At 41.3% G+C, this 13,067-nt stretch overlaps 1 protein-coding gene across 1 annotated transcript in view; it reads left to right on the top strand.

Annotated features, from left to right (window-relative positions):
• Positions 1-9,549, top strand: part of RAPH1 (Ras association (RalGDS/AF-6) and pleckstrin homology domains 1) — a 93,814-nt gene extending 84,265 nt beyond the window's left edge. Inside the window, exon 13 of the mRNA XM_032278804.1 lies at positions 1,946-9,549. Within this exon, the coding sequence (XP_032134695.1) occupies positions 1,946-3,928 (1,983 nt within the window). The 3' untranslated portion in view covers positions 3,929-9,549. The remainder of the gene's footprint in view (positions 1-1,945) is intronic.
• Positions 9,550-13,067: the final 3,518 nt, after the last annotated feature.

The following is a 13,067-nucleotide window of genomic DNA, read 5'->3' on the forward strand; positions in this document are numbered from 1 at the left end:
TGCAAGAGGTCACTCCATCATTGAGGAACCAGTGGCACCCTGGGCTTTACTATTTTTACTAATAACTGTTTTTATTTATTTATTTGTTTTTTTTTTTTTTTTGGGGGGGGGTGCTTTTGGTCTTAATCACTTATACAGGTACATTCATGAATGAGAATAAATGGGCATTTTTCCTCCTTTTATTCCTTCATTCGCATATGTGGTTCCCTAACTGGGCTCCCTCAGGGTAGAGGAAGCCTTAGTATAGCAGCACCATGTGGGACTGAAGCCCTTTGCTTCAGAAATGAACATTTCAGAATTGGTTCTAATGATCTACATTCTCAAAACACTGATTTTATTTAACTCCCTTACTAGAGACTCAAACTTTTAAGAAATAATTCTCTCTCCCTTCCCCCATTTAATCAATTTGGATGGAGCTAGTACTCTAAAAATGTACTAGAGAAGTTGGTTTACAGAATTCAGATGGCTAAAGAAAAACTCTTTGCCTTACCAAATTACTAGTGGTGAGAGATCTGTGTTCATTTTAAGTTATAGAACCTAGTTAGGTGTAAGGCCAGGGAAAACAAAATCACAGACCCAAAATGGTCTGTGTTTAAGAAGCAAACTCTGTCATTGCACAGAGTTTCAGAAGAGTAGGAACCCTGCCATCAGCAATAATGACCACTCTGTTCTTCTCCTGTTACCTCAGTCTCAGGTGCCAAGTGAGAAGGCCTGCACAGCTAAGGCCTGCGCCCCTGAAGCAGCCAAGACAGGGTCAAGTTAAGGTCAGGGGTTGTTCTCTGGAAACACGTTAACCTCGGTGACGCCTGTAACGCAACCTCACAGACTAATACCTTTATCTTTTTGTGTAATTTTAAACATGTGAGTGTCCTGATGGCCACTGGAATTCAGCCCTGTAATGAGCCTTCTAGTTCACTAACCCATGCATTCTCGATGTCATTCATAATTGAAAACAAATGGTTTATCTTGGATCCTCAAAGTTTGTTGAAAGAGCCTAAAAGATATACCTAAAGATTTTAAAACAACAAGGGGCCTTCCTTTCCTCTTTTCAAAGTACCTGAACCACCATCATGCATGATTAGCTCCATGAAATAAACTACCAGATGTGATCATTTCAGCAATGCCATGAGGTACCCAGATGGGTTGATGGTTAGCAAATGCTAGCTTCCATTTCTTGATACATTTTCTTCATTCTAGTCTTCAAGAGCTTCCTGTTAATTTCCTCTGGCTTTTTCTGTATATTTTTACAATCTTTTGCTGTAATGTTTACAAAGCATTTCTTTATATATTTTCCAGTAAAACAAATGTAAAGAATGTCCCCCCTTTACCTGCATTGCTGGACTTCTGTGCATGTTGGATGCAAGTGTCTCACACGAATACGAGTGTGTGTGTCAAGCTTACTCATTCCTGTGTGACTGTGCACGCCTGCTCAGCACTCTCATATTCTCCTGTGTCAGCTTACTAGCATCAAAAGGCCATCCTCATTCCACCAGGAAGCCCTCCTAAACCCAGTATGGCATCTGCTTGATGTGGATGCAGTCACGGACTGAAAGGTGAACCGGAGCCATCACATCTCCCCTCGCAAGTCCAGTGCTCAGAGGCCTGCCACAGAGGGTTCCAGTAGGGCAGGCTGTGTCAAAGTCATAACAGCCAAGGTCACAAGTCATGCATCCTGTCACCATTCAAACAGCTTTTGCAACTGGACATTTTTCCTAGATTGTTAGGTGGTCTAGCTGTTTTACTGTGGGGTAAAACAAATTTTCTGTTTGCTTCTTGCCCACAGAATCAGATTTTAGCCTCTTATGATCACCACCAACTTCTGCATTCTCTTCATGCATGTCCCAGACTCCCTGGTTTTAGTTTTACAAGATCAAAGCTTACCTCTGTAACTGTTTTGTTTGTTGTGTTTTTTTTCTCTCCCACTCCCTTTTTATACTTCTTTTAGGCCAGAATGGAGTCTATGAATCGGCCCCACACTTCACTTGTGCCCCCTTTATCCCCACAACCTAAGATAGTCACCCCCTACACTGCTTCACAGCCTTCACCACCTCTGCCTCCTCCGCCACCCCCACCTCCTCCTCCCCCACCTCCCCCACCACCCCCTCCTCCCCCTCTCCCCAGCCAGTCTGCACCTTCTGCAGGCTCGGCAGCCCCAATGTTCGTCAAGTACAGCACAATAACACGGCTACAGAATGCGTCTCAGCATTCAGGGGCTCTTTTTAAGCCGCCAACACCCCCAGTAATGCAGTCACAGTCAGGGAAGCCTCAGATCCTGGTGCCCCCCAATGGAGTTGTTCCACCACCCCCTCCGCCTCCTCCACCCCCAACCCCAGGCTCTGCCATGGCCCAGCTAAAGCCTGTACCTTGTGCCCCATCCCTCCCACAGTTCAGTGCCCCGCCTCCTCCACTGAAGATCCATCAAGTTCAGCATATTACTCAGGCGGTTCCCCCAACACCCCCTCCACCACCTCCTATCCCTGCACCCCTCCCTCCCCAAGCCCCCCCAAAACCCCTTGTGACCATCCCCCCACCAACCAGCACCAAGACTGTGGCACCTGTTGTGACACAAACTGCACCACCCACACCTACTCCTCCAGTCCCCCCAGTGAAAAAGCAGCCGGCTTTCCCTGTTTCTTACATTTCACCCTCTCCCTCTACCCCTCCTGTTCCAGTACCCCCACCAACATTACCCAAGCAACAGAGCTTCTGTGCAAAACCCCCTCCCTCTCCACTGTCACCGGTGCCCTCAGTCGTGAAGCAGATAGCCAGCCAGTTTCCACCCCTTCCAACTCCCCCCGCCATGGAATCTCAGCCCTTAAAGCCTGTCCCAGCAAATGTAGCCCCACAATCCCCTCCTGCAGTGAAAGCAAAGCCCAAGTGGCAGCCCAGCTCCATCCCAGTCCCTTCTCCGGACTTCCCTCCTCCCCCCCCTGAAAGCAGCCTGATGTTTCCTCCTCCACCACCATCACCTGCCCCAGCCCCACCACCACCTCCACCTCCACCCACAGCTTCTCCTACCCCCGACAAAAGTGGATCTCCAGGCAAAAAGACCAGTAAGACATCCAGCCCTGGAGGAAAGAAACCACCCCCAACCCCGCAGCGCAACTCCAGCATTAAATCCAGCAGTGGTGCAGAGCACCCCCAGTCCAAGAGACCCTCGGTGGACAGTCTAGTCAGCAAGTTTACACCGCCAGCAGAATCAGGGTCTCCCAGTAAGGAGACCCTACCACCTCCTGTAGCACCCCCCAAACCTGGAAAACTCAATCTTTCTGGAGTCAACCTTCCTGGAGTTCTCCAACAAGGGTGTGTGTCAGCAAAAGCCTCTGTTCTGAGTGGGCGTGGAAAGGACTCTGTGGTGGAATTTCCTTCTCCTCCATCCGATTCTGACTTTCCACCTCCTCCACCCGAAATAGAGCTTCCTCTACCCCCCATTGAGATTCCAGCAGTATTCTCGGGAAACACCTCTCCAAAAGTGGCAGTCGTTAATCCTCAACCACAACCATGGTCTAAAACATCAATGAAGAAGGCCCCTCCACCCACACGACCCAAACGGAATGACAGTACCCGCCTCACTCAAGCAGAGATGTCTGAGCAGCCAACAATGGCCACAGTTGTGCCACAAGTGCCCACTTCTCCCAAATCCAGCCTTAGTGTCCAGCCTGGATTCCTGGCTGACCTCAACAGGACACTGCAGCGGAAGTCCATCACTCGGCACGGCTCACTCTCCTCCTCCCGCATGTCCAGAGCAGAACCAACAGCCACCATGGATGATATGGCACTGCCTCCGCCACCCCCTGAACTGCTGTCCGATCAACAAAAGGCTGGTTACGGAGGCAGTCATATATCAGGCTATGCAACACTGCGGAGAGGACCCCCTCCAGCTCCTCCCAAGAGAGACCAGAACACCAAGCTCTCCAGAGACTGGTAGCCACCATAGGATTTTATTTTCATGATATCTGTAATCAGTTCTACAATCAGCTCACCTGATCATCTGTGAATTCAGGTGTTCAGAGCCTCCTGGTATGATGTTATTCAGGTAGTGTCCAGAGTGTGTGTGTGTGTGTGTGTGTGTGTGTGTGTGTATGTGCATGTACACACAGTTACAGTGTGTGTATATATGTATACATATGTGTATGTGTATATAGAGAGAGCTGAGAGTGATTCTATTTATTCTTTTTCTCTTCTAATCTGATAATGGGTGTTCTATATTTTGGGTGGAAGAGGCATAGAAGGGGATGTGTGTTGTCTCTCAAGATTTCTTTTCTGTATCATGTGGATTGGACCAAAAACTTCTAATCACTTATTTAGAAGGTATTTATAAGTGTCTGTCCATGTGTAGCCTATTCGTGCATGTTGTGTATTATATAACTAAGGAATAGATGTATAATGTGCTATTTCTGGTTGAGAAAGTCACCAGAATGTTTGGTATATCTATAAGGCTTTTGTTTGTTTTTTCCCCAGTTGGCTGAAGTTAGAATTGCTTGAGTGACACTTCATTGCTATACATAAAGGGGCACTTTAAATCAGGAAAATCTCTCAGCTTCATAGAACGGGTAACTAGTGCAGGATGGGGAAATGTTCACAGACACCATCTGTATGTGGTTGTGCATAGAAAGTAAGTACATGGTGTAACTCAGCCATTCCAGCTGCAGTACTGCTGCAGTGATCCACCCACATTTAGGATGTGCTCTCTGACAGGTAAGCTCTTTGTCTATGATACATGGGTAATTCGTGCTATAATCCTGGATAGTTCCTTTTTAGTACTTTTTTATGAAGCTTTATCAACTTGGCTTCATGATCCTCACTTTGATTAATTTTAAGAGGGTAGACAACACTGCTCTCTCTGTAATGTTTTGTCCCAGTATGTCTTTGGGTCACCAGTGACCTTCTTACAATGTGTGCTTTAGGTAGATGTTGATATTCTGTATCTGTAGACAATTGGTATATGAAATAGACACATTCTGTGCCCCAATATGGTGCATCATTATTTTAAAAAATCACTTTTTAAAATGCATTTTTTTAGCATTGCTCTATAGAAAGGAGGGGTGATGAGAGAACAAAATTGGCCCCTGTACAAGTGTCATTAATTGGTTGTATATGGGTTATAATATGTAATACAAAAAACTCCTTAATATGGGACTAACCTGGAGAGGGAAGAAAAGGTTTTTAACGGTTTCATTTATAGCTGCCGGGGCTACCAGGACCCTTGCTGATTGTAGCCTGCTTGTGATTAGTCCAGGTTACCAGGTGTTCTAATGGAGTGGGACAGTCCAAGTCCAGTAACTTGACATGACGTGTTACGCATGTGCAGTTTGGTGTAAGATGGAATCACCGCTCTAATGACACACTACTATATGCTTTTTTCTGTGAATTTTCCTTGGTACATGAGATAAATATGTACTGTCTCAACAACTTGTAATGATAAACTGCACTATTAGGAATAAAACACAATCTTAAGAGTGGCTCCTAAATGAGAATAAAAATGGGCCATTCAGCACTTATAAGGGGAGCGCATCTTGTAATGAAAGTCTGTGCCTATTGTGAATGATTACCAGTGCAAACTGCAGCAGTCAGTTGACACTGTCCCACAAGGAAAAAGTGATGCCAATAAAGTGGGGGAAGAGATGGTAAATAATTCTAGAATGAGCAAAAGTGCTTTCTTAGTACAGTATACTCAAGGTCTCACATAACCCACACTCCATGAAAACTGCATCATAAACTGAGAATAAGCGGCACCTCTCCACTGCTACATATCCAGAATATTGTTCACTATGTTCATGTGGTTATGGAGCAATAAGAATATATGCCATTAACGTCTTTCAAATATTCCACCAAGTTTTGTGTTTGATATTTGTGCTTATGAAGTGATCTTTAACACATCTGCATTATTCATTTAAGCATGCACAGCAATTTGGGTAATGTTTGAGTAGATTGCGAAGCTCCACTGTGACTCATGAATGAATTTCTCAGTCTCCTGCCTGCAGCTTTCTAGTTCGAGGGTCACCCATATTTGTGGGTTAAAGAGTTACTAAGTGTATGAATCCAGTCATCAAAGTATTCATCCCTAGAGTTTTGAGTTTTGTTGTGGTGATTTTCTTATGAGAAGATAGACAACTTCAATTTTCCTTGAGGGGGAAAAAATGTACCCCCCCCAACCTTTTTTCACCCATGATGGGAGCTCTAAAATAACAGCCTTTATGTTTTCAATGCAGGATTTCTTGGTATTTCTTGCTTGTGTCAATCCTGATGGTAGCCATCCTGAACACATGGCTTCTGGTGTTTCCCTGGAAGAGCAGACATCCTTTTGAACACTAATGATGCCAGGAAGAGAGCAGGGCTAGAGGAGGAGACTGTCATTTTTACCCCAATCCAGTGGCTGGTCTTACAACAGGCCATTTCCCTTTACAGTCCTCCACAGACAGAAATGGCTGTTAAAAATGTTTTAACCTCATGTGAACTGAATTTCAAAAACCACTAAAGTAATACTTTAGATTATACTTTTTGTTTTACTCCCTAGTGGGTTTTCTTTAATTTGGATTTTTGTTGGGATGTAGCTTTTCCTAGATTGTATTTTTGTAGCTCTTTTTCTCTGGTATATTCATGGAAAGCATCTACTGCCGGATGACACTAGTACTGTGCCTTCTTTCACTGCCTTCTGCTCTGCAGCCCTCACCCAGCTTGGCTGCTTCAAGTCTGTGCAGTTGACTTGGCTGTACTGAAAACTGAACAGCATGGATTAACTCATCCTGCTGCTGAGGGCAGTGCAAACAGGTGCTTATTAGAGGCCAGTGACTTGCTTAGTTAGTGACATTCTTAATTTCTACTAGAGATAATTTCAAAATTGAATCACTCTATGCTCAAAGTCTTGGCACCAACGCTGTAAGGCAGCAGAATCTATTCTCAGTAAAATAACTTCATTTATAGGTGGTAATAATAAATATTAGATATTCCGTATTGGATTTTACCAGCTTCACTTTCACTATTCAAATACTTTTTTTTCCCTTAGATGCTGTAATTCTCTTGGGAAGAGTAACTATTCTTAATGTTTTTACAGATACCCACCTTAGCTGTAAATTGGATAGTTAAGTTTTTGGAACTTTTTAAATGAAAAAGAATGGGGAATCTTAAGTTACAGAAGACTATTTTCATCAGAATATTTCAAACGAAGTAAACATGATGGTGTTTTATAGTCCTCTAAAATCTAGGTGCTCCCGCCCACCAAGGGCAGATCCTGCAAAGGACTGTGAACTGTCATGGTGAACTGTCTTGGGTCCCCTTCCCATGTATGTTTTCTTGTCACTGAAAACAATGCTGAGTTTATCAAGAAAATTTAAATTGGACGATCATAATTCCAACCAAGTGACAACTCTGAGGCCAAGGTTATTTATTGGGAGCTATACACATCCAATTCAAGTTTCATTTGCTGCTATTCTGAGAGAATACAACTACTGATAAACTTAAGGAAATCTATAAAGTTATAAATTAGCCTGAAACCTATTTGAGGTAATGGTGTGGATTGGGCTGTTTTGACTATCAGCCACCAACATAACTCTGTCAGCTTTGTTCCTCTGCTAAAAGTAATTTTGTTATAAATGCAAAATGATTTTAAACAGGTAAGCCCATTCCTATTTTTGTACATTACCAAAAGTTTTTCATATACCTACAGAGCTAACTAATTATAACTGATTTAATACCACTCAAGTTTAGACCAAATAAACCCATATGATCATGTATGGTTATAGATGTGATGATTTGCTTTTAGTAAAATAGTATAATTGGGTCATACACTTGATGAGGGGGTGACTGTTTCTGGGGAAAAAAACCCTTTAGATTGCAAGTACCTTTTGGCACTTTGATTTTTTAAAATATAAACTTTACATTTGTATAAATTATCCAGGGTACTCCTAACCCTGTAGGAATATATGACCTCTCGCAAAGCTGAGATATGATCCAAAGAGGAAGGCAAGTATAAAAGAATTAGATACCTATTATCTTTTAAGTTTTGTTTTGTTTTCTTAGAGACAGGAGTCTGTCTCACTATATTGCCCAGGCTGGTCTCAATCTCCTGGCCACAAGTGATCTTCCTGCCTCAGCCTCCTCCCAAAGTGCTGTGATTACAGGCATGAGCCACTGTACCCAGCCTTTCCTTTTAAAATTCAAACAGAACATTTCTACACCTTTATCAATTTACCCCTCAAACAAAACAAGTGCTCAGTTCTTACTGTGCCCTTGGAAGGTCTATATGTATAAAAGAAATCTGAAATTTAGCTGCAGAATAAACTTGCTAGATAAAAACAAGATAAAACATACTGGAGAAGTGCTGTAAAATCTCTCCAATTGTTTTGCTCTTTGAAGTAATAAACCGCTTGAAAGAGAAAATACTTGCTGTAAACCCCCAGTGCCTTGAACTCTTGGCAGAATATTTTTAAAAAAGAAATCCAACAAGCAAACTTTGAGGTGCTAATGAAAGTAACGGAAGGTGGTATTTCTAGTTTTGGCAGAAATGGAAAGTGTCTCACAAGAGACATCACTACCCACATGGGGTCTGGCTGCTTTCTACCAAAGACATTTAGAAAAGTGAATTGAGTCAGGGTGATGGTAAACACTACATATTTTATAGATGGTTAAGTTGAGAAGTGATTATATTTATCATGGATGGCCACTAATACCAAGCTCATGACAGTTGAAGCCTCAACCTCTTAGGAAGTAAACTTGTCTGCAGCACTCAAGGGGGAAACCCTTATATTTTGCAAATTGTCATTCGTTAAATTTATTGTAACCTAATACCAAAAACTGCCATTTTTCATATTTCCCCACCTCCATCTTTTTCGCTACTTGTAAATAATCCCTCATAGAAAATAAGCATTAACTGGAATGTTTCAAATGATTTTGCTTCATTTTAATATCAGCCACTAGTGAACTCTTACAGAGATGTACATTTTAAATTAGCTTGTGGTAAGTGTTGTAAAAACATTGTTTACTGTTTTAAAGGAGAATTGCACATTATATTTAACTGGGATTGCTTCCTCCCTCATTTCTTTAAAAAACAGAGTCAAGGCTCACAACAACCTGTAGGCTGTGGGAGCTTTGCCCTAAGTAGATACAACGTAGAAATATACTTTTTTAAAGCATGAAAAAGACAAGGAACTGCATTATACTGTATCAGGTAGAGGAGATTATTATTCAGAGGATTATGCACAGCTCAGTGAAGATGAAGTTACAATTTTTCTTGCAGCTTTGTTGCTATTACTTTCTTGTGCATAAATGTATGCTCATTTCATTATGTGCCTTGCTCCCTGATTGTGCAAAGCTATATATATATATATAGATATATATATGAGAGAGATATATTCAGTACTACTGAGGATGTTTTTGTTCTGCTGGATTAAGTTATTTTCCAAGTTACTCTTGCCAGTTACTGTCAGTAAACTATTCTAATGGCTTAGCACACTAGTCGTACCGGTCAGTGTAAATGTTTTTCAGTTACATGTTTTCATTATGTCAGCTTATCAAATCCCTAATAAAAAAAATTCATAGATTTCATTTAAACATGGGAACTTTGAGTGTTTGTGGATCGGCATCAAGAATCTGGTTTTGCGTTTCATATCAGGGTACCCAAAAAATTGGCCATACACAGAACAAATTAAGTGTGGTAAATAAACTAGTTTGATGTGTTCAATTTGTTAACTTTTAAGAGTAGTTTATGCCAACTAGAAAAATTTGGCCATTAAATACATTAGTGATTAAGTAACAACAGCTTAAAGATTTTTCTTCTTTAAACAAAGAACTAAGTACAAACTAATAAAAAAGGAATGCCTTTTGTTTCAAATCTTTGGAGTCACAATTACGTTTTGGACTGCCATGTGAAGGTATGTATAATTGCATACTGTAATGTGTTTACAAATCACTTTATTATATACCAAACTAGGGCAAAAAAAAGTGGAAGCCTTCCCCCTTTGTTCACTATCTGTTAGTCGTACGTGGTTCTGGAAACTGCACCTCTACTTTGCCTTCAGAAGCAGCAGTGTATGTAGTACAGTGAACACAAGCTGACAGGAAAATGGAACACATGCCCTAAATCCACAGAGCTGTTCAACCCCAAATGTGTAATTTGAAAGTAACCCAAAGCAGTCAAGCAATAGGATCATTAACAAAAGATCGGATAGGATACTAAACATCTTTGAGACAGGACTGCTCTGACGCCTAAAATCCTATTCACAAATAAGAGAAACCAGTAAATGTTCTAGCTCGGTATTTCATGTTTTTCCACATTATTATTCAACTCACCTAATGATACCAAATTAAAGGCACAGAGGAAATAAGATGGGCTTGAAAAGTGGGAAAAGCTGAAACATTATTTTGGGTATTGTGGAGACAAACTGTTGCCACCCTCAGATACATCATTAGAAATGTTTAAAAAATATATTTTATTGCACTTTAGTTTCTGGGGTACATGTGAAGAATATGCAGGATTGTTGCATAGGTAAATACATGGCAATGTGGTTTGCTGCCTCCATCCCCATCACCTATATCTGGTATTTCTCCCCATGTTATCCCTCCCCAACTCCCTACCTCCCACTGTCCCTCCCTTAGTCCCCCCCCAACAGACCCCAGTGTGTGATACTGCCCTCCCTGTGCCCATGTGTTCTCACTGTTCAACACCCGCCTATGAGTGAGAACATGCTGTGTTTGATTTTCCATTCTTGTGTCAGTTTGCTGAGAATGATGGTTTCCAGGTTCATCCATGTCCCTACAAAGGACACAAACTCATCATTTTTTATGGCTGCATAGTATTCCATGGTGTATATATGCCATATTTTCCCTGTCCAGTCTATCATTGATGGGCATTTGGGTTGGTTCCAGGTCTTTGCTATTATAAACAGTGCTGCAGTGAACACACATGTGCATGTGTCTTTATAATAGAATGATTTATAATCCTTTGAATACACACCCAGTGATGGGATTGCTGGGGCAAATGCAATTTCTATATCTAGGTTCTTGAGGAAGCGCCACACTGTCTTCCACAATGGTTGAACTAATTTACACTCCCACCAACAGTGTAAAAGTGTTCCCAATTTTCCACACCCTCTCCAGCATCTGTTGTCTCCACATTTTTTTAATGATTGCCATTCTAACTGGTGTAAGGTGGTATCTCAATGTGGTTTTCATTTGCATTTCTCTAATGACCTGTGATGATGAGCATTTTTTCATGTTTGTTGGCCTCATATATGTCTTTTGTAAAGTGTCTGTTTATATCCTTTGGCCACTTTTGAATGAGTTTGTTTTTTTCTTGTAAATCTGCTTTAGTTCTTCATAGATTCTGGATGTTAGCCCTTTGTCAGATGGGTAGATTGCAGACATTTTTTCCCATTCTGTTTGTTGACAGTTCACTCTAATGATTCTTTTGCTGTGCAGAAGCTCTGGGGTTTAATTAGATCCCATTTGTCTATTTTGGCTTTTGTTGCCAAATCTTTTGGTGTTTTAGTCATGAAGTCCTTGCCTATGCCTATGTCCTGAATGGTTTTGCCTAGGTTTTCTTCTAGAGTTTTTTATGGTGTTAGGTCTTATGTTTAAGTCTTTAATCCATCTAGAGTTAATTTTAGTGCAAGGTGTCAGGAAGGGGTCCAGTTTCTGCTTTCTGCACACTGCTAGCCAGTTTTCCCAACAACATTTATTATACAGGGAATCCTTTCCCCATTGCTTGTTTTTGTCAGGTTTGTCAAAGATCGGATGGTTGTAGATGTGTGGCGTTGCCTCCAAGGCCTCTGTTCTGTTCCATTGGTCTGTATCTCTTGGTTTGGTACTACTACCATGCTGTTTTGATTACTGTAGCCTTGTAGTATAGTTCGAAGTCAGGTAGCGTGATACCTCCAGCTTTGTTCTTTTTGCTTAGAATTGACTTGGCTATGCAGGTGCTCTCTTGGTTCCCTATGAAGTTTAAGTTGTTTTTTTCCAGTTCTGTGAAGAAAGTCATTGGTAGCTTGATGGGGATAGCGTTGAATCTATAAATTACTTTGGGCAGTATGGCCTTTTTCACGATATCGATTCCTCCTAACCATGAGCATGGAATGTTTCTCCATGTTTGTGTCCTCTCTTACTTCGTTGAGCAGTGGTTTGTAGCTCTCCTTGAAGAGGTCCTTTACATCCTTTGTTAGTTTTATTCCTAGGTATTTTATTCTCTTTGTAGCAATTGTGAATGACAGCTCGTTCTTGATTTGGCTCTCTAAGTCTGTTATTGGTGTATAGGAATGCTTGTGACTTTTGCACATTGATTTTGAATCCTGAGACTTTGCTGAACTTGCTTATCAGTTTCAGGAGATTTTGGGCTGAGACGATGGGGTTTTCTAAATATACAATCATGTCATCTGCAAATAAGAGACAATTTGACTTCCTCCTTTCCTAATTGAATACCCTTTCTTTTTCTTGCCTGATTGCTTTGGCTAGAACTTCCAATACTATATTGAATAGGAGTGGTGAGAGAGGGCATCCTTGTCTAGTGTCAGATTTCAAACAAGTGCTTCCAGTTTTGCCCATTCAGTATGATATTGGCTGTGGGTTTGTCATAAATAGCTTTTATTATTTTGAGATACGTTCCATCGATACCTAGTTTATTGAGTTTTTATCATAAAGTGCTGTTGAATTTTATCGAAGGCCTTCTCTTCATCTATTGAGGTAATCGTGGTTTTTGTCTTTGGTTCTGTTTATGTGGTGAATTACGTTTACAGACTTACGTATATTGAACCAGCCTTGCATCCCCGAGATGAAGCCTACTTGATTGTGATGGATAAGCTTTTTGATGTGCTGTTGCAATTGCTTTGCCAGTATTTTATTGAAGATTTTTGCATCTGTGTTCATCATGGATATTGGCCTGAAATTTTCTTGGTATCAGGATGATGTTAGTCTCATAAAATGATTTGGAGAGGATTCCCTCTTTTGGGATTGTTTGGAATAGTTTCAGAAGGAGTGGTGCCAGCTCCCATTTGTATGTCTGGTAGAATTCAGCTGTGAAGCCATCTGGATCTGGCCTTTTTTTGGTTGGTAGGCTATTAATTGCTGCCTCAACTTCA

The sequence above is a fragment of the Sapajus apella genome, unplaced genomic scaffold (assembly GCF_009761245.1).
Source record: "Sapajus apella isolate SASKATOON/1434 unplaced genomic scaffold, GSC_monkey_1.0 scaffold10, whole genome shotgun sequence".
Taxonomy (NCBI): Eukaryota; Metazoa; Chordata; class Mammalia; order Primates; family Cebidae; genus Sapajus; species Sapajus apella.